The 22113-nt window shown below is 46.6% G+C and overlaps 1 protein-coding gene across 2 annotated transcripts in view; it reads right to left on the bottom strand.

Moving 5' to 3' along the window:
• Window positions 1–3873: 3873 nt before the first annotated feature.
• Window positions 3874–22113, bottom strand: part of hs2st1a (heparan sulfate 2-O-sulfotransferase 1a) — a 72987-nt gene continuing 54747 nt past the window's right edge. For both annotated transcript variants that reach the window (XM_088597672.1, XM_088597673.1), the window contains 6 exons: window positions 12550–12785; window positions 10610–10695; window positions 9438–9576; window positions 8692–8789; window positions 8039–8196; window positions 3874–6551 (listed from right to left, as the gene is read on the bottom strand). In XM_088597672.1, coding sequence (XP_088453798.1) covers window positions 6325–6551; window positions 8039–8196; window positions 8692–8789; window positions 9438–9576; window positions 10610–10695; window positions 12550–12785 — 944 coding nt within the window. In that variant the 3' untranslated portion in view covers window positions 3874–6324. The remainder of the gene's footprint in view (window positions 6552–8038; window positions 8197–8691; window positions 8790–9437; window positions 9577–10609; window positions 10696–12549; window positions 12786–22113) is intronic.

Below are 22113 nucleotides of genomic sequence, written 5' to 3'. Positions count from 1 at the left end.
AGGCCGTCCAGGTAGGAGCTCCATTTCCAGGAACCGCAGACCTCGCTGACAGCTGACAGCCCAGGCGGCTCGGAGACGAGGAACACAGATCAAAGTGCTGCTCAGGAAATGAGAAGTGAGGAAGCTGCCATCCCCTCAGCACTGCTTCAGCTGTGAGATCACTCCGGACCGCATGGGAACATACGGGGCTTGTGACCTTCAGAAATTAGTCAAACTCGTTCAGAAAAAGCGCTGGTGTCACTGTGGCGGACGAAGGCTTTCCTGCTCATCACCACTGAGCTGCATCTTGGCTCTGCAAATCCTATTCCTGATTCTAAACCTTTACATGTCAAAGGCCCAGTCTGACTTAACTCTCAGCTCACTCTCATCCCAGCAGCAATGAAATCAGGTTTGACTCCACGTTGCTTTGAGCCAACGCTGAAAACGGTTGCACTGAAAAGATATTGGCACAATATATCGCTGTCCTGCAGAAAATCACTGCACAAAACTTTGTACTCCATACAGCATGAATGAGGCGACAGCTTTTTAAAGATTGTGGCAGGATAGGTCTGTTCTCTTGCTCATCTTGGTTAGTTTATTTTTACTATGCAAATGGCACCCTCTTGTGGGCAAATTATTTTTTTTAAAAGGAGCAGCACTGACATGATAAAAACAGATGCACAAACTGCATTATATTACAGATGTGTCCTTAAAAATTGTGACAGAAAAGAAAATAATGTGATAAAAAAACAGATGGTTAGAACCAAAGACCCTTTATTTTCTGATGTCTCGCATGATAAACCACGACCACTAATGCTGCTAACAGAGGTTATTTGGGCAACTAATAAGTGATTTATAATGCTCTTTACTATACTGTTGTAATGGCAACGTACGAAATATTAACACCACATTTTAAAAAATGTGGAAAATGGTTAAAATGTTGCAGAAAGTGGCTAATTTAAAGCAATTAGCATTATTACAACGGCAGTGCGAGGGAGAGAGTGAGGGATGGTGGGTTATACCGTCTTACCTCCCTCAGGCCACAGAACCACCATCCTCCCGAGACAACACAAGAACAAATTAAAATGAGCTTTTGCTTTTAACCGACAGCTTCATTGCCGAGGATTACAAAACTGAGAACAAATTCTTAATTAATTTCAAATTGCTATGCAATTTTCCTTCTGCATTGAATTATGTTTTTTTTAAATGCCTCTTAACATGCAGCTCAGAAAAATGAAACACTTTTCTCTTGGCTGTTTTTTTTTCTGTGTGTGGGAGAGTATTTTGGGTACACTGTTTTTTAAGACGAGAAGAGAAGCTCGAAATAAAGCAAATAACTGATAATTGTGTGGTTAGGTTTAGGGTAACCATGATGTGATAAAATGGCTTTCTTTCCAGATTGGGCAGAACAACTGGCGTAAATGAGGCCCTGGGCCTTGTACTGCAAGTCTGGCAGCTCTTTGTGTGACTCACCCAACGTGCAGCACGTCTTCATGACTCCTCCGTGCAAGAGCAAAGAGCACACAACACGCTGCACGGCTCTTGCGTGAAAAACCGGAGCGGGTTCCATTTTTACAGCATCAACTCCCCTTTTCCACTCGTCTCCTTCTGAGATCGTGACCAACCTGCGAGATGACTCGCGTTCCTACACAGAGGCCAACCTGAAAAAAAAAAGCATTTAAGGTCAAGTAGAAGGGTGGGAATGAGGGTACGTTATTCTCCAAGTACTTCGCAGGTCTGTCTGTTCTTTCCCAGGACTTCGCACTGTGTCTTCCAGGGTGCTAGAGGGGCCACAGCTCAGGCTTTAATCCCTCCACCCCCCACCAAGATCTCAGTTTACACAGATTTAATTGTACAGAGTTTGTACCCTTATTTCCAAATCATGAGCAATAAGTGCCGTAACCGGACACATCAACCCAGATGCAGGAAGCCTCTTCTGCAGGTCAGTGTGCAAGGCTGCTGGCACAGCACTGGGCCTCACAGCGAGTCGCTGCACCGATCCCGTATCCCAGCATCCTCAGTCCTGAATGATGGCTCTTCTCAGCAGGTGTGTGCTGCCCTTCAAAGCTACCTATTTCAAAAGCTTTCTGCTTCAGGTCCTAATGTAGCTTCACGGAGGCCTGGGCGCAAAATCTAAGTCCTCCGTCACCTCACCTCATAAACAGGATCTGAAACACGGCGGGCTCATACTCATCCCCGTGTGAGGTTCTGTACGCTAATCGGAAAAATCGGTAGCCAGAGAGGAGGCTCCCAGGCCCTCAGGATTGAGCTCCTGAACCGGCTCTGCTTCCCAGTCGGCTGTCAAGCCCATCAATCAGGATCGATGTCTGGTGGACACACCCATAATGAAACAAGATCATTATCCTGCTTCATGCAGCTCTTTAATGAAACAACACTGCACTATCCCTCGAGCAATGAGGTAAACTGGCTTTTAAAGCACTGGACCAGGGACAAGGGACAAGGGACCGGCAGCCTGCTACCCCAGGTGACCCCCGCTGCCGGACAGCTGAACCGCTCCAGGCCCCGAGACCTTGCGCTTCCCAGCAGACACTGACAAGACCGAACGAGCACTCCTCTCCGCCTTGCCCTGTCCAGTCTGCTGATGAAGATCTCGGACTCGTCCCTCTCCGCTCAGTATTTACAGTCACTGCAGGGAAATGATGACTCGCGACTCTCCATGATTTACGGGCATCTGCTGCTCAAGAGCAAACAAAAATAAAAGCTTGACCTTATTTCACCGAAGTGGCTTTTGCCATCTTTAAAAAAGCATGAACAAAAGGCCGTTCCTAAATCCTTCAGGCTCGGCGCTTGCTTGCCTGGCTGTAAATATCCCGGAAGCTGGTTTCATCAAGATTTATGGTGGGACACCTTAGAACTTAAGAAGCTGTCTTTCCCCGGCAGGAGAAAAACAAACCGCTCTGAAGAGGGGCAGAAACTGCGGACAAATGACCATTTAGACAGAAAACAACCTTGCTGGTGTAAAAGCACAGGAAAGGATGGTCGTGATTTAATTCCTGATCATGCTGGTTTCTTGAGTGCTGTCCCTTGATTAGCGCACACAGGCTTTCAGTGATTTGTCCCATCTTCCATGGGTGCAGATACTGTACAGCACTGACTTGAGTGGATTCCAATGTAAGGAGCTCTACAGCGTCTCTTTCCTGGATATGCTGGTGTCTGCTCAGATGTGATCGCTCAGAATGGGCAATACTAGCACAGACGGGTTTCCAGGCAGAGAAGACCTGGCAGAGATGGATGCTAGGCTAGATGGGTGCTTTCCCCGCCTCTGTCTGGAGGCTATCAGTGATAATTATTTTATTATCAATTCATTTTCCTGTATTCAACATGAGAGAGAACTCCACCGTGACAAAAAACGCACATGTTAAGTCAAGGTTGGTTATAATTTCACTCTGTGCAGATGATTAATCAGAGTTGTCAGAGACTACACCGTAACAACAGTTGCAAATTCTGAGCTGGCTTGCTTCTGGTCCTTGAATAACTTTTTCTCAGGTAGTACACATTATGTCAAGAGAAAACAAAATGAAACTTCAATATTACAACAACTTGTTTACCTTCTCTGACTTGTCCTGATTATAAAAAGATCTTAAGTCAGCTGTTGCTGACTGAATAAAGAAATCGATATGGAAAGGAGCTGCAACCGAGATCTTGGGCCTGATTGTTTTTACCCTCTACACACCTAAATTCATGGAAGATTTTCTGGTATTTTCCCAAAATAGTTTAAACACCAACAAAGTCCACAACACCAAAAAGGAAGACCAGACCCACGATCCCAATGCTGCTGCTTTCCTCTTTGAGAGACATCCCAGCTCTCTGTATGGACATGGGATCCATGTTAATCTTGCATTCAGACAGGGACAATAAAAGCAGAGGGCCACGGATGTTTAAGTTTGGTATTTATTTGAAATGTTTTAATCAATTTTAAACAACAAATTAAAAAGAAAACAAACCTACAAAATGGAGAGCTGGCAGTTCAGCAGATTAAAACCACAAAGAAATGAAAGCAAGTAAAATCATAATAGTAAACAGACTTGGGAGGATTCCAAATACATTGCAGCAAAATGTGACAAGTGGTTCTGAATCCTCATGCGCGATGAAGGCACTAATCAAGTTTGTAGCATCTCAAGAGCACAACCCAGCAATAACACTTCACACTGACACAATTAGGCTGGGACACCAGGAGGTCAGTTTCAGAGCTCTCTAAAAGTTCAGTTTAGATGCACCAGAGCGCCTTCCAAGTACACTGGGGCTCTCTGCGTAGAAACTGCAGGGTTAAAAACACTGTGGGAACATGGGAAAACTGCGTTTGACTGACAAAATATGCCAGCACAGGCAGATACAAAGAAATCTTCTCCTCCATGAAAACGTAAATGAGAACTGGAAACGTTCTGCTTTGTTTCTGGCTGCGAGGGGCAGCGACACCAGCTGCTGAACCCTGGCCAGGGCCGCGCCTTGCTCACCCCTCTGAGAGGGCTAGCCAGACACACCCTGAAGGCGTTTCCCACTGCCGGGGTCCGGGGTGCTGCTGGGAACGGTGCCCCACACAAGCAGGACAACGCAATGCAACACCAGAGCCTGTTTCCTGCTTCACCTGCAGCACTAAAACACAAGACTTTCTCTGCTTTGCAGCCTTTACAGTCCCCAGAGGGAGAGGCAGCAGGATCTGCACAACACTTCTGTAAGACGCTGTGTGGAAAACGAAGAGCGGACAACCAGAACTGGGACTCGTTTCACCGAGGCATCACAACAGACAAACACAGATAGGCCATTTCTCCAGCACTAAACAAAACTGACACGTTGCGAGATCAATGATAATACAGCTGAAATAGTCCAGATCTGTTAGCTGATATTTTATAACTGAGCAGTAGTTTCAACATCTTCCTCCCTCTGCCAAAGACAATAACATCACATTGTTAAAGCTGTTGAAAAAGAAAAGGCTGGAGTGAAAGTCAGTCTGTGCAGAGCCACAAGAGACCACACAGCTCCCACACGAGTGACCTCCCTCTGGTTCAGAGGGGATCCTTTGTCACAAGACAGCTTCTGTAAGATGCAGAAAAGCTCCACTCTGAGGGACACTACAGTAGCAGCACCTCTCTTTGAAAAACTGGACCATTTCAAGTATCATTTACCAGAAACCCTTCCCTTAAAAACAACAAAACAACAAAAGTTAAAGTACTCAGCAAGAAAGGAGTCTCATAGCGCCAACAGAAAACCTAGACTGAGGCCAGGACTGGCGTCTGCACAATGAAGAGAGGTGACCAGCCATGTGCTCACCAACACCAACAATACCGAAAAACCTCCTGTCTCGGCTCTGAGTGATCGGTTTATGTAAAATAAAATCCAGTGGTATTTCCAGATGAGAAGAACAGAAAAAGCTTTAATGATTTCCGTGTTGGGTCGGCGTGGAGGAACTGATCAAGGACCCGGTCCCAGGACAGATCTGACTGCGGAAAAGCCTCAGGAGACCCTGTGCTTGCATGCCAGCAGAAATATGACAAGTTGGCAGGTGTGATGTTCCTAATATGTACCACACAGAACAAAACTGCTGAATCTCAGAACTGAAACCAGTCCTTATTTTCCGTCTTTATCATCTTTTGGTCCAAATACATAAAATACGCCATATGTACAGCGGTTGATTAAATTTTCTTTTTTCACTTTTAATTACAACGCTTGTAAACACTTTACAAAGCACCCTAGCAAAAATACTTCTACAGGTAAAAGTATACAAGATGCAAAAAAAAAAAATCCCATAAATGTACAATACCACAACTGTTTGTAAAACGAGGCAAGTCCACTTCACACGCCGCAGGCCTTGAGCAGCTGGCTGTGCGCTGTCGTCCTGCGGCGCTTGCGAAGAGTCAGGAGAGTGGCGGTCCGATCGGCAGGGCGCGCCCCGGCGCTGGGACAGGCCGGCGAGCTCCTCGCCGTCCCGGGCGACGACAACGCTCACGGAAGAAGACACCCTTACCAAAAGATTTAAAAAAAAGTCGGTACTGGAAGTCCATGAGAACGGGTCTCGAGGCCGCTGGCCGCAGCGCCCGTCCAGGGCGAGGAAGAGGGAGGCAGACGCTGGGGCTCTGTCCCCCGGAACAAAGAGGGGCCCCCCGAGGCTTATTCCGTCAGTCGCCCCCGACGGGAGAGTCTCGAGCCGGTGGCGCACACAAAGTTTTGGCACGGTCTCCAGGACTCGCTGCACCGCAAGATCCCTCTGAGCACAAGGCGCTGTCGCCTGCGAAGCCCCCTTTCTCGCCCAGCGCCCGTGACGGGAGGAAGAGGCCGCAGCTGCAGGTCCGATCGTCTCTCACGCTGGTGGAGCCCGTCCCCGGGCTCTCAGTTCATTTTGGGGTAGATCTTCTCGTAGAAGAAGTTCTGGGCCAAGAGGTAGAGCTCGCCGTCCTTCTCCCGCACGGCGTGCGCGCGGACGAACTGGAACTGCTCCAGCGCAAACTCGTAAAACTCGTTCTCCATCTTCCAGATGTCCGACTGCTGCAGCTTGGCTATGGACTCCTTGGTCGGTGGCTTCTTCTCGCTGGTCTTTCGCAGGTGGGACTTCTTTCCTGGAAGGAGAGGACAGTGGTGACAGGCTGCCAGACAGCAGGGGGAGCCCAAACCCAAGTTCCTGCTCTCAGACAAGCCCTAGAGCAGGGGTTCAAAACCGGACGAAGTCAGCCGGGACCCTGATTCAATCTGGGAGCCACTTTTGCGACTCGTGGTTCAGTATTGAGCTAATTTCCTTTTAATTACTTTACTGCTGTCTACAAAATAAGTACATTATTGTTACTGAAATATAACTCATGCCTTAAGAAGTTAGGTATTTGAACACTATAATAAAATTAAAACATTATCAATCAGAAGTTTATTATTATTTGGTCATTACAAGTTTCGCAAAAGCACAAATGTTAGGAAAAACAGCACAAAAAACATTCACTGGTAAATTAATATCAACTTTGACATCGCACAAGCTTTGAAAGTTTTTCAAACCCTGGACTCGTAAGTCTTTGAATGTCTGCATCTGCTCTGGTTGCTTGATTTGTGGGATAGAAAGTGCTGAAAAACATACGTCTCACACAGAGGTTAGAGAAAAGGGCAGTAAAACAAATTTTTACACATTGCCCAGAACAGTTCTTACTTTTTTCAATTTGTTCCAGAAAGCACTTGGTGATTCTGTTTGACACCATATGTTGATAGGCTGCTTTTGAAGGCAGTCAAATCTTCTACATCAGAGAAATCAGGCTGCAAACCCAACTGTATTTAGGTGGGAATACATTTTAATGTTATAAGTGTTTAACCCAGGAATGCTTGATTACAGTGATACTTGACGTCTAAACATCTTCTTGTATATTAATTACTTTCCACAAAAGGGAGTGTGACTATTTTTAAATCTTTCTCAATGAAGATAGTACTCTCGTGAAGATCGTATTGTGGTTCTTAAACTTTTTTTTACACAAAGTTACAAAACTTTTGTTAAAGTTCTTTCCATTTATAAATATTGTGAAATAACACAATTCTCTCTCATAACAATGCAGGTTTTCTTTTTTCTGTGGCACTTAAAGGCTTTTGTAAAAACATGTTTGCGTAGGAGGAAATTTCAGCTTATTAAAGAGGATCTCAGAGTCCTATCTGAAACAGCATGGTGACCATTTTTGGGGAGTGACCCACAGGTTAAGAACCCCTGTGTTAGATCTTGAAACCTGTCAGGAGGCCAAAATAAGAAGAGTACATTTTCCAAAACGATCGCAATGATTTCTGACAGTTTTTGAACACAAGTGAATTGATCTACTACACTAACCAAGGTGCTATTAGTTTATTAATCCTCAACTTGAGGGCCCCCAGCAAAATTACCAGCAGTGTGATCCGGCAACTTCAGCAACAAAAATGAAAATCTGGATATAAAAAACAACTTCAGCCCACCCTCAACCAGGAAATTCTTTTTCAAAATAAGGAGAAGCGCTTGGACATTATTACTCGTTTATTGGGGAAGCACCAGTGTTCACGAGCGCTTGAAAAGATTGGTCCTGCTATACGCGTCGTTGGCTGCAGGTACCTGTGCGGTACAGCTCCGTGGCGCCCCTGAAGAAACGAGGCAGAGCCGCCTCCAGCATCATGATGAAGTCCTCCAGCTCCTCCGTCACGCCCACCAGCAGGTACTCGTTCACCAGGTTGTACTTGGCCTGCTCCAGCGCCCACCTGCTCCCCACGTTCCTGGAAGGACACGCTGCTGTCAGACACGATTAAGCACCGCGCCACACGCAAGCACACCATGCAGAGCAGGGTGCCTGCCTTTCGACTGAGACCCGGATTCTGAATTTCCAGACCCAGCTGGGGGTGGCGAGTTTCCTCTGGGGAGTGAAAAGACATGACGCACAGTACCAGCCTGTCACAAGACTAACGCTGGCTTTAACATACACAGCATGAAGCCCTCGTCTGTCTTCCTTTACTGTCTCTTGTATATAAACTTTTAAATTAATTCTTTGTAGGTGCCATATTGACTACAGCTCCCTGCAGAAAAACAATTTAATGAACAGTGATTTTTCTAAACAACTCTTTAGTCTCTCTAAAGGAGATTTAGCTCTGTTCCCAAAAGGGAAAAAAAAACAAGGAACTCTACTGTACTGTCACTGAACCTGTACAAACCTACAGGGAACTGACACACAAGGCGCCAGCGAGGAGAGAACAGACCTGGCCTGCCGCACTCACCAGCACTCGGAGTAGTGTCCGCAGAAGAAGGGAATCTGAAGCCAGAGTTTCTCCGCAGCGCAGTCTGAGCCCCCAGCGGCCACGCACTCGTCGAAGGTCTGAAAAAGTCAGACGATTGAACAAGCTGCCCACCAACTTCTCCGTGTGCTGGCTGTCAGTTACAGGCCTTAGATATTAGATTTAGATGTTCCCCTAATTTTTTACATCCAGCACTTCGTTAAAACTGCGTGGAAAACCGAAATAAAGGAACCGCAGCCAAAAAGGTAGCAGGCCATCGCAGAACCAGGAAGCGCTCCGGTCGCGAGCTCTCCAAAGCTCTGCTGGACGACCCGGTGTCAGCTACTCAGCAGCACTTGGTGCACAAACCTCTCGCAGCGTAACCAGTGGACAGTGTGGACACACGATCCTTCATTCATCAGAATTCACAGAGCCATCATCACGGCCGAGTCAGCTTAAGAGCCTGTGGCTCCGAGGACAGGTGATTAGCCCAGCGCTCAGGTGTGTTGTGTGCTTGTAAGTTATCGAAGAGAAGCTGTTAGAGAGGCGTCAAGCATGTCTGCAGGTCCCACAGACTCCAGAGATGCTGTCAGACCTGTTAAACGGACACTGTACTCGCTCCCCCCAGCAGAAGCTCAACTCTGACACAGGGAAAGAACCCGAGGCGGCCGATGGTCTTCGGGAAGATAAGCAGCCCGAAGTAGTGGAAACCGGCGCCGTGTGGCATCTCCGGGCGGAGGATTAATTACCTTCTTGTCTCCCTGCTTCCTCCGGCGCAGGCCGGGCCGGTAGTCGTCACCGAACCGCAGGAAGTAATAGTAGGAGACCAAGCGCTCGATGGGGTCACGCACAACGTTGATGTAGATCGGCTTCCTCTTCACCCCAAACCTGCACACGCGGATTTCGACAGCACGTCAGAGCGCTCCTCGGCACGCTCGCAGAAAGACACTTTCAAAATCATTTCATCATTTTTGCTTACAACAGAATTTTTATTCATTCACACAGAAAATGTCATGCCCCTGCAAGGTGAAGACTGAACGTCTGCGTACATGACGACAGTGATGAAAGTATTAATAAGGTACTATAAGATTATGGGAAGGCTATTAGCACTTGGAAACATTTTATATTCCGTAACTTAAAACATATCACTGTAGCGTGAATGTTTTAATTGTCATACTGCAAATCATAAGAATAAACATTTTAAAGGTATATCAGTGCCCGGTGTGGTTAGAGTTCTATAAGTTTCTCAGCTGTGTTCTGCCTTCCTTCTGTAACTGGGGAGGAAATGTACAGTAATTGAAACTCTCCGTGAGTCTGAGCTGCAGTGCTTCTCACTGCCACACGATGGCAGCAGCTACTCAGGCCACCATCAACTAGTGGCGTGAAGCTGGCAAAAAAGGTACTGATGTTCCTGATGACGCTACACACAGAGCCCATGTACAAACAAGTCCGCATGGCTCATAGTGCAGACAGGGGCATTAGCCCATCCAAAGCAAATAACACCACTCCAGCCAAATGGCTCAACGTCTCATCTCCAAATCTGAAACATACCTCAGACCCACCTTCTGTCAGCTTATACCTCCATTTAACTTGAACAGCAGCCAGTTTCCATCATTATTATTTACTTGTATTCAGTATTTGTCCGATGTTTGCATGTGGACATCTATATGCAGCCAGGGATCTCTGTGAGCGCATGCCTTGCTCAAGGGTACACCGGCAGAGCCCCAGACCAGATCCAAAAACCAGCCCCCCAGCTGTGTGTCCCGAGCCCAGCCCACAGCCCCACGCCGCTGTCCTGCTCGTCTGTCTGCTCGGGGAGCTGGCCAGTGGGTCACCCCCCCCCCCCCCAGCCCACAGCCCCACGCCGCTGTCCTGCTCATCTGCTCAGCCCCCAGCCCCCTGGACATGCGACACCACTCACTTAGTGAAGTCCAGGAAGGCCACATGCCCATGATAGAACCCCGGCTTCATCTCCCTCCAGGACGTCACGTTCTTGACGAAGCGGACCTGTAACGACAGGACTGGGCGTCAGAGGGTGCTGAGCAGGGTGCTGCACAAAACCTTCTCAGGTTACGGTAATTAATACAGTAGGCACAAATTCCTATACAACAATAACAGCTTTCCGAAGAGGCCCCTCAGCAAAGCCTTCTTCCTCCTGGGCACATTCCATTGTTCTGCAGCGACACGCAGCAAACCAGTGTTGCTAGAGGATTCAAAGCACTGAAGAGCAAATACAAACTCACCTTTTAACACCTGTTCACACACCACACCTCCAGTATTACATCCACCACAGCTGTGGAGGTCATCCGTCTGGCAATGGAAGTTCACAGAAACCACCCACAAAAAGCCTCTACATCGTTATCCATTTATTTTATTAAGCTATAAGCTCCTCTTATATAATGTACAGTATTTCCCTTACCACCCTTCCCCACATAAAAACTTCCATGTTTTTCATGACAGTCACTGTTGCCCACCTTGATGCCCCCACAGGCAGTGTGCCCAGGTGCTGCTCTCTGGGGGTTACTAGTTCCCCTTAATCAAGGGGTAGTACTGCCCCCAGATCCCCTTAACGACAGCTGCCACGACTGCCTTCTCCCTAAAGGAACTGCTGATATTTTTCTACAAACTTAAAAGCCTTACATCGCAAGACAGTGCAACACGTGCAAATAACAAGGAAAATACAAAATCAGAAATAAGAGCAATAAAAAACAGCAATGGACAATCAGTGCATGTTATTTACAGACAATACTGTCCCACCGAGAAATGTGAGACTTGTATCGTATGAAAAGGCTGACCAGAGAAAACGTCGAGCGGGCTGGCTTATTGGCAGCGAGGGAAATCCGGCTGCAGACGATTGCCGCCCTCCGACTTTTGGGAATGTCCGGATCACCCGTCCAGCGCGGAGCACTGTGCACTCCGGCTCGCTTGAGCCCAGCGAGGCCAGCCTACACCCCCGTCATGATGTTTTTATTATCTGACTTGCCTCCTCTCAGTCGTGGCTGTATTGTACTTCATAAATTCAAAAAAACATAATTTATTCCTTATTTGTATTTCAGCGGGGTATTCTCATCGATTTTCGCTTAAGTCTTAAAGCTTTGATTAAAACACAGGCGAGGAAGCGCTCAGCAGAGTGCTTTAATAATCCTGCAGGGAGACTGGAAGGGCAGATGCTGACTCAGCAGACACACACCGCATCTCTTTATTAAACTAATTCCACTGCTTTACACCAGTAAGTCGCTTCAAACTAGAGAAGTACAGAAAATTTTAAGAGCTACAATAATTCCACCATTTGTGTCACTGCAGGGCTGCTAACCAGTACCTTTCTTATATACCAGGCGCTGAGTCACTGACAAACCAGCCTCTTTGACCATTTCTCTGGTCAGCCTCTTCGTACCTTACAAGTCTAACGTTCTAGGTGGGACAGTGTTGTCTGTAAATAACATGAACCGATTGTTCTTATTGCTATGATTACCGATTTCATATTTCGTTATTTGTATATGTATTACATGGATACTTATTTGCAAAGGAGGGTTTGTAAGTTTTTAGAAAAATCGTACTATTTCCTTATTTCTCCCCGCTTTGCCACCATGCAGCTCTGGCAAAGACCTCAGAGTATAAACCAGCCATGAGAAGACTGACCCCCCGGTGGGAGCAGGAGAGGGAAGCACTTTCAGAGGAGCTCCAGCCACACGCTGCCCGAGAGGCAGGCCCGGTCACGCCGAGGAACAGTGCCAGGAGCCGCAGAACCGCGGGGAAAGACTCCAAGAGACTGAGGCCCCAGCACGTTTGGGCGAGAGTGCCTCTGCTATAATTGGGCATGAACCAGCTACGATAAACGAACCGTGCACACCCATGCCTCACCTGGTCCTGCAGAGACATGACGGGGTTGTTCTTGGTGGTGTTGATGTGCAGGACGTGATACTTGTTTTTGCCGCACAAGTCGTAGGCGATGTTGGTGAAGGACGTGCTGGCGGTTTTGGGGACCCGGTTGTAGATGATGACCACGTCCTCGCTCTCCTCCAGCGGGGCGTCTCTCGCGCCGTCCATCGTGTGGCGCTGCTCGATCTCTCGGACCTCGTGCCTCGCAATGGCCCTCTCTGTGGGAGGAGAGACCAGGCTGTGAGCTTCATTTTGCCTCTGGCCAGACAAAGAGGTGCAAGACACAACCCCACCAGCGTCGAAGCAGCTCCGGCCCGCTCAATCACAGCCGCCTGCGCTTTCACTACGTCCCCATCGCTTCCGGGGAATCTAGTCCAGAGCCGATTCAATAACCACAAAATACCTCCCTTCCAAAGCCCACAACTGCAGAATCTGGGTAGCAACTGAATCAGTAGGGTTCTTACAAGGGACAGGTAAAAATCGCAGATGTGAGGAGATCTGAGCCATGAGTGACACTGCTCTCCCAGGACTGATCACAGCAGGGCGCAGAACAGCGCCATCTCTCGAAGCCCGCAGGTACTGCAAGTTTTAATAAAAATTGCTCTTTTCAAAGCAGAACAGAACTCATTTTCCCCTCATGCTGATACATCCTCAAGTGGATGCCCTGGCAGAGAAGTGCACAAGGGTTTAACTGCCCATACTGAACCAGAAGGTGTATCAGGTGGTTTGACCACAGTGGTGTCAGCCATGTTCTTTAACAAGCGACACTGCTGGACGCATTTCCAGCTGTACAACTCTGGCCCACAGGATCTCCCCAGAGCAACGTGCTCACACTCCAGTGGCGCCAAGAACAGACGTCCAGCCACCTGGGTGCTGGGACTGTATCAGTCAACGGTAAGGAAATGATTTCATGGTAAAAACCAGATCCCGAGCTGAGCCCACACCTCAGGTATACGCCTGTTAGCACTGACTGGGACTCATCCATCCACCTCTTCCCAAACCGCTTCTCCTGGTTCGGGTTCTCACCCGGCAGGCAGCGGGCGCCAGGGAGAGCTCTCCCTGGACAGGTCGCCAGTCCATCGCAGGGCCACATGGATACAGCTAGGACCTTACACTGGAGCAACACTACAGCAGGAAATGTTTCACCCGATAACCAAATTTAGAACAACCTTTTGGCCATCTAATGAGATGCGATCCCATCTTGGAGACGAGCTGTATTCAATATCGTTATTTATATAAACACAATTTGTTTTTTACATGAACACATTAAATTAAAAAAGTGCCACGATAAGTCTGCCTATCTTAATGGAGAAAATCAGTAACAGTCTAAACAGTAAGAGTAAAAATGCATCATAAGCTGCTCCCTCGGGCACTTGTGATGCCCAGCAGTCTGCAGTGCCCTGCTAACGGCTGGAGAGCAGATCCACCCGTGTGAGACCAGCCGACTCGGATCGGGATCAAGAGCCCACCGGCCCCACGTTCTGTCCACTCCGAACGGACTGCAGCTCTGCACTTCCTTTCCCAAACTAAAAGTCCTTTACAGGGACCAATCAAGTCTTTGAAAACTGACAGACCGCAAAAAAACCACCTAAAATCATTGCAAAGCTTATGAGTTAAAAACACAGCAAATGGAAAGTTTTAGTTCTCTGAAGAAAAAGGGAAAGGTTACAAATGACAGCAGGTTACTGATCCCATCTTGCTCACTAGAGTGCTGTTACACTGATCAGTTCAGGAAGGTTACCCAGCTGTTTCTTGAAAGATCAGATCTTTCAGTCTAACTTGAAAATAAAAGCCTCTATTCCTGTAATAGACATGTAGTGTTTTAACTGTCACTTCCACAAAACCATACCGATATGCATGTACACACTATATTTAAAAACAAGCTACACTGACAAATTGTGTAATCGGTGTACTACAGACACACAACTGGCTTAATGACTGCGCTGTGAGCAATGATGAAGATAGTAAGACAACTGGAATCAGGTCTGGGGAACACTTACAAAGCAGAAGGCTCTGAGCTGGACTGCCAGTTGATTCAGGCACAATTTCACTTGTTCTCTAGTTAAGAGCCCCCTTGAGTTTTAATGAAAAATAAGCGCTGCCTGAAAAGCAATTCATTTCAATATAATAGAGTACAGTCATTTTCTTGTGCTATTCCCTGTTGAAGGCAACTCGCATGACACTGAACGAACTGCTTGCGTTCCTTCGGCACGCGAATGTCATTTCCACACCATGGGTCAGCTGTCAGGCGGCAGAGATGAGCTGGGACTGGGCATGAGGCTGGCAAGAAACAAAATGGTCTTTAAACTGCCGCTGTGCTCTCGAGTGTTTACTGCTGTATCAGAAAGAATTTTTAAATGAAATATGGTCTGCATTTAAATGAATTGACTTACTGCAGATACAGGGCTGCAATACTTAAAGCATGTCTTCAGACAAACTATTTTGTGACTTTTGTAGAATAAAAATAATTTATTGAAGCAGCAAGATCTGCATTTCCAACAATCTGCTTATTGCTGCCATCAAAGCAGTTTCACTCAAATGGAAATGAAATTTGGACGGTAATTCTAAAATATTTTTAAGTAGGAATGTGTTTTATATTCAATACAAAAAAGTCAAACACCTGCCTCCCTAATCTTGCTCCGAACCCTCCTCGCACACGTTCACATGCCTGAAACCAGCCAGCACCACTGCACTCGTCACTGTCCGAACTGGCGCACTCTTTAATAAAATGCTTTGCTTCTTTGACAAAAGAACATGGGCGTCTTCCTCTGGCTTCTTCCCGACTCCCCAGACACTGCGCAACCAGCAGCAGCGCCAACCCCGGGCAAGACGGACAGGCGCAGCCAGCGGAGCCGCTCCCAGCGCGGAGAGAGCTGTCTGGAACATTTCTGCGAACAAATACACCTGTCGCTGTCCTGCTGCTGCCCCATCTCGTAAAGCGAGGAAGAAAAGCGAGATCAATCGTGCTCGTCCCCCACCCCGGCCTGGTCTGCGGCGCCTGCACATCCCTCACGACTCTCAGAGGAGCCGGTGTCACAGTGTTTATCTGCCTGGACACCCTGTCAAGGAACGAGACGAAAGACCATGTGTAGCTGATGTACATTACAGGAAGATACAGGACCTACTCATCACCTGCTTGTAAACTGCATTCCTGCTGTACCCCACTGTTCTCAGCCAACACAAAACAAAGCTGACATTGAGAGCATTCGAAAAGGGGAAAAAACAACTTAAGGATGCATGTTTAAGTCTGCTCATTCATGTCTGTGTTCTAAGAAGCAAAAGAGAATAGATCATTTAAAAACCAGGCCTCCTTCGGCTATAACTAAGAGTGAGACTATTACCCAGGCACTGCTGCTAGCAGTCTGCACTTGGCTATGTCACATCTTCACTCCTCAGCATTTGCATATTTTTAATGCTTCCCTTTTGCAATAATGTTTTTACAGCATTTGCCATAAGCTGTTCTCAATAAGAGGGTTGCAGATTCATTAAATGTTAAAAATGCATACATTTCTGCCTACAGAAAATTTAGAGCCCAAAGCTACACTTTGACACTTTGCTCCAGTCGGCACATAAAAGGAAACATGGATAGGGCAGTAATATTTCAGAATAGCATTAGTTATATTACACTGACTAGTACATTAATTGTCTTGTTTGAAATTCCTCCAAAAAGTCTTTAATGCAACTCAAATACTCACAGTTTGTCTTTAAAAGTAAGGTATTTCTACATTTAGTGCTCCATACAGTACAGCACTTCACACACTGAGGTGTGTGCGAAGCTTTCAGCTGCCTGGAACTACAGTGCAATGAAGTCTGCTTAAGGTGTCAACACCTTAAGGGAAACAAGAGGAGGGTCCCACAGTGTTCAGGGAGAAACAGGTACCTGCAGGAAACACACTCGTTGAGGAAATGATGCACGTGTACAGGTGAGGAAGAAATATGGCTTGTACAAACAGTCTTGGCACCCTCTATCTAAAACAAGAACATTCAATTGAGATTGACTCTGTACCTGACTGTCGCTTCTGTGCTTATTGGACACATTATTCCTGGTGAGTGAATAATCCTATTTGGGACAGAGGACACGGTACCGATACACACATCTGTAACTGCTGGTTTCACAAAACTGGTCTCCGGCATTCCAAAGGGAGATCTTCTATGCGGTGAAGTTTTAATTTAGTTTCTTGAAACTAACATCTTTTTAATCTTTTAAGTAAACGATAAAATGGCAAACACTTGAAGTTCCACCTGACTTCCTGCCAGACAACCCGAGCTGAAAGAAGAGGGGGGCGTCTTCATGCAAAGCAGTTTAAATGGCTGCAAATGACCACGTTTCCAAGATGGATCAAGAAACTGTACGGCTACCACTTCGAGTTTCTGATGTTAGTGCTTCTGGAGATGCACTGTTCTTGAGAGGAAATGAACAGCCCAGGATGATGCACTGAGCTCTTCAGGGAAAATATCGTTTATAAAGACTGGCTCTTTTCATTCTTGTGCCAGATACATATACACGCCACCATTTCCTGTTAATTGCTATTTTAATTGATTTGCATTCAAGTTAAAGCTACTCATGAAACCTGGTTACTGGGGCATCATTTAATTGAAGAAACTTTACATTCCATTAAAAAAAGGATAGGAGATGATCACGCACTCTTTGAGCAATTTAAATCCATAATCTTTCAATCGAAATAGGTCAGTCACAAACAGGACTTCACTATACTGTCTTTACCTGACAGACCAGGCCTTTTACTACACTTCACTTGCCATTAACCAAGCCCCAGCAACACCACTCCAGTCCCCACATCGAAATGCAACTTTAAAATACTACACTGAGAAACCGTGTGACCAAGCGTCTCTTGATAGACCTGCTTCCAGACGTTTTTGTTTCATTTCTAGGTCTTTTAAAGACTTTATAAAGGAGCGAAAAATACAAACACATAAGCAATAGAAGCTGCAGGGATGACTGATGGACCGATGTCCATTAAGCTGATGCAGCTGCAGTTTTCACTCCAAACACGACAGCTGAGAACAGAATAACGAGCATTCAGCTGAAATATTCAGCACACCTCGGAAGAGCCCTGCTGCTGCCTCTCACATACATCAATACCTTTCTAGTCCGCGTCAGGGAGGAGATAAACATGTCTCGGCCGAGTTTCATGTCCACGTAGGAGAAGAAAAAAAACCACAGAGCATCCAAGGAGTCAGACAGTCGGAAGCCAAAGAGGAGAAACGAGAGAGGAGTTAGAGCACATTTGTTGATGTGTTTACAGGGCTCTGATGTTGTCTGGTTTTCCACACACCCTAATACTGTAATTACACAAAGATCAGCTCGTTAATTGACCCATTCGTCTTCTACAGCTGTTGCCCATCGGTGCATAAAATAACCATCTTTAAATATTGATCATGGCTTAATAAGCTGTTGTATATCAGTTTCTCACATCTGAGTATCGGCAGCCTTCCACTGTGTCCCCAGAGGAATTTATATCACTGTCTAGTACTGTGTCCTGGCTGTTTATTTCTTGTGAGCAGGCAGAAGGGAGTCTAAACCAGTCTTCACACGGGATACAACACGAGTTCAGTGAACTGCGAGTTCAGTGAGGGTCTGCTGCACCCCACAATACCCAGACTGAGCAAGTGAAGCGTTTGCAGCTTCACTTTGCATTGGAAGCAGCTGAAAAAAGGCTCAACAGAAACAGTGTATGCAGTCCATGTAGGAAAAACCTGATCTGCAGAACAGGAAGCAATCTGCATCAAGGCACAGGAAGATAAAACACAGCAGGCTAGCTGGATAATAAAACACATAGAAAATAACCCTAAAATGGCACATGGCGAGTTCAGGCACTCAGGAGGTACACTGCTTGCTTTATTGCTCTGCATTGGCTTGCACTAATATTATGCAATCAGTGAACTTGCACGGTTGCACAAGACATTAAGGGGAAGAGCTTTTGGGATGGAAAAGGAGGAAGCACTTCATCACACAGAGAGTGCCAGGGACCAAGCCTCCAGCCATTGTCTGTAACAAGTGCCCACCTGGCAGCCCTGTTCCTGGCTGTACACAGTCAGTTTGACGCCCGGGCGTCCAGACACTTATGCTAATAATTAACGGCACTTTCCAACACAAACAACGCAAAGCACTATGCAATATAACAAAAGCATGTACCACAATAACAAAATTAAATTTGAAAAACAAAGCAAACAAGAAAATCCCATGACAGAAACAGCCTTGTTGAAAGTGTGTTTTCAGGCTTCACAGAAAGGCATTCAACAGGGCCCGGTCCCTGGTTCTTTTAGGGGATGGTGCTGAACTCTGGGGCACTGAGGCCTAGAAGCTGCTGCAGTTCGCCCTGCTGAAACAGGGCTGCTACTCGGCCCACGCCTGGGGGGGGGGAGCACCGACTGATTGGGCGACGACGTTTCTCATCCCCGCCTCGTTCCAAGTCTCCAAAACTCCGATTTCCTCCAGAATGAGTCATAACCTTTTCTGAATGCATGCACGGGAATTAGCATACCTTAATTAGCAAAAAAGAATCTGCTACTTCACAACGCATAAACAAATTTCCAGGTGATTAAGTCTTTGATGATGATATTGAACAGCAGAGCCATAATTACAAGTGACATTTCCGCCGCAGCCCGATGGGGAGCTAATCACAGTCTCCGAGCGCTGCAGGAGCCCCACAGGGAGCCTTTATCCATTTTTCATGACAGCGCTGCAGTGACCGAGCAACTCTGCCACACAACAGCAGAGAAGATCTGCTCAGTGCTTTCATTCGAGTTTGTGAATGCTCAGCGAAGTGGCTCTAATGCAGATGGGATATGTATCCATTGCTACCCCCTAGCACTATTTCTAATGTGCAAAGAGGAAAAGTAACAGCAAGTTTTACAGCTCAGACGAAAACCCTGAGTACAGTTCAGCTTCTAGTCACATCACAGTTATCAGAGCCCTGTCTTGTACCTGTGGCTGAGGAGATTGGATTCATTTTGGCTTGGGATGAGTACATTCTGGCAAAGAGACTATCGAGGTCTTCAAAAACCACAAGGGTGTAGAAAAACAGCGCAGCCTTGAACCCTGCTGGGAAGAACAGGTATCTGACCATGAAATGACTGGTACTTCATGGAGCAAACCGACCCATTTCCTGTCTCAAAGACCAGACTCGGGCCCAAAGTCTCTCCTCACCCACAGCTTCACACGAGCCCGACTGCCGCCCTTCCTCAGCACAGCTCAAACACCTCCGATTTAACCAGAGCCTGCCCCCGTCAGAGGGCTCTGCAGGTGCACGAACAGAATTTCACACAGGTAACCGCACAGCCCTTGCAGCTCAGGAGGTGCCAAGTCCATGCTTGCTCTCCAATGGAAGGAGGCAGTGTCAGCCAGGTACAGCTTGAGATTTATGTGCAGGTGCTCTAGATCAGCATCTCCCGGGTGTGAATTTACTTCAGTCTGAACACGGCTGCTGCTGAGCTCGGAGCCAGAAGAGTGTCAAAGTGGCCTGTCAAACCTCTCTCGCCCCTCCACCAGCAGAGCTCCAAGCTCCAAGAGTGACCGATCGACAGCGGTTTCTGGTCCAAACATTGAATCCTTTTGGTACAGGTCCAGCCTTCTTAACACTGGAGCCCGACACTGACTAGCTCAGCCCCCCTTTCATCCCTGTATGAAAACTGTACAAACACGTTAGACAAACAAGTGTTAAGCTACCATATTCTATGCACCACCCCAGGACAAGATATTTTTAAAGTCACTCAGTGCTCTGTGGAACCAATTAAGAAAATTTGTGATGGCCGACCTGCATCTTTTTAAATTAAAAATTGAGAACTTATCTTTTTTCACCAACACCTCAATTTGGATACAACTCTTCTATATATATATATTCTATATAGTCTTCTATAACTGTCTCATTTACACACCTTACAACTATGATGTTGATGTCTCTTTGGATCCTTCCGAGACCTGATTTTAAATTCACAGCACAAATTCCCAGAGTACTTTCCTCTCCAACTTCTTAAACAGCTTTCAAAATCAACACCTCAGCTTTCACTTTGCGCACCTCCGTTCACATGAATATTAACAGCATATGAATACATATTTTTCCAAGTTTGAAGTAAAAAACATCTTAAGATTACTTTATGTATTACAAAATCCCTGAGAAAACAGAAGACAAGTTATAAATATGGTTTTCTAAAATGGTTCATACAAAAACATCACCATACCATAGTCATTGTTCTGATTTGGTGAGAAGTGAACTGCCTAAGAGCAGAGATATTTCCATTTAGTACAAAAATTCAGGAGACGGCTAATCTCTGTCACTACTAAGGCCTCTTTTACATTTATCAGAGATGCCCCTTGACTGCCTTTGGGTCAGTATTTGTTTGGAACTTTCCCCTGTTCACACCTACAATATCTACGGCTGCCTAGTGCTTCATGCTTGTGACTTAGAAGCCAAATTTCACAAGACTGCTTTTCGGGAAGGCAAAAGTGATGTAAACAAAGAAATTCTGAAGGTGGAGTGACAATGTGAAGAGATGAGAGCTCCTACACTGTAATGTGGTTAAGATGCACACAAGGAACTGCAGGCACACTTCTCACACGGCAGGGCCTGCCAGTCCTACTTATTAGCAAAAGCCATTCTACACCTGGACAGCAGAAGTTCAGTTAACTTAAGGTTTACTCACTACCTTCCCTTTAAAACTTTTCTCTTAGATTGACTATTTCTGAACTTCTCATTAAAGTGTTGGATGCAAATAAGTATTGCTGATTAAAGGATGAAGTGAAGCCCAACCTGGGTGAATTATTTTATTTGCAATGTCGCACAGTGGCCAGTTTGGGGCTGTGGAGCTTTCTGTGTACTAGTGAGAGTTTCATGATCATCTGCGATTGATCTACAGACAGAAGCATTGCAGGTGCTGAGAAGGTGTCCTTTGAAGGCAGACAGTCTGACTAAACTGAGGCAGCTGTGTTACGTCTCAAGAAAAAAAACAGGAGGTGACTTGTCTGGATCAACGTGGGACGCCCAGTTTGCATACATAAACAATCCTTCCAGCTTATGAAAGGGCTTCGGATTTGTCTACTTTAAAACAAAGAAAAAACTAGATCACTGGATCAATCACCAGCTGGCAACCTAACGAGCTTGATCTGCTAAATGGCTTCCTTTCTTGGAAAACCCTTACTCTTCCACAGTGTCCAGCCAGCAATTTCCTAACCGCTTTATTCCACACAGGGTCGTGGTGGAGCTAGAGCCTGTTCTAGCAAGCGACAGGTGCAAGGCAGGGTATGCTGGACGGGACGCCACACTCACACACTCACACACTCACACACTCACACACTCACACACTCACACACTCACACACTCACACACTCACACACTCACACACTCACACACTCACACACTCACACACTCACACCAGGGCTGCCTTCCCAGAAGCCTATTACTCTACAGCACGTCTGTACACTGTGGGAGGAACCCAGAGCAGCTGGAGGGAGCCCACACGAGTACAGACTCCATGCAGACAGCGCCCCAGGAACTGAACCCAGGGACCCAGGGCTGCGAGGTAGCAATG

Source organism: Lepisosteus platostomus, chromosome 11 (genome assembly GCF_059453375.1).
Source record: "Lepisosteus platostomus isolate fLepPlt1 chromosome 11, fLepPlt1.hap1, whole genome shotgun sequence".
In the NCBI taxonomy this organism is placed as follows: domain Eukaryota; kingdom Metazoa; phylum Chordata; class Actinopteri; order Semionotiformes; family Lepisosteidae; genus Lepisosteus; species Lepisosteus platostomus.
Note: the sequence above shows the minus strand (reverse complement) of the source record. Positions and strands in the feature narration are given on the sequence as shown.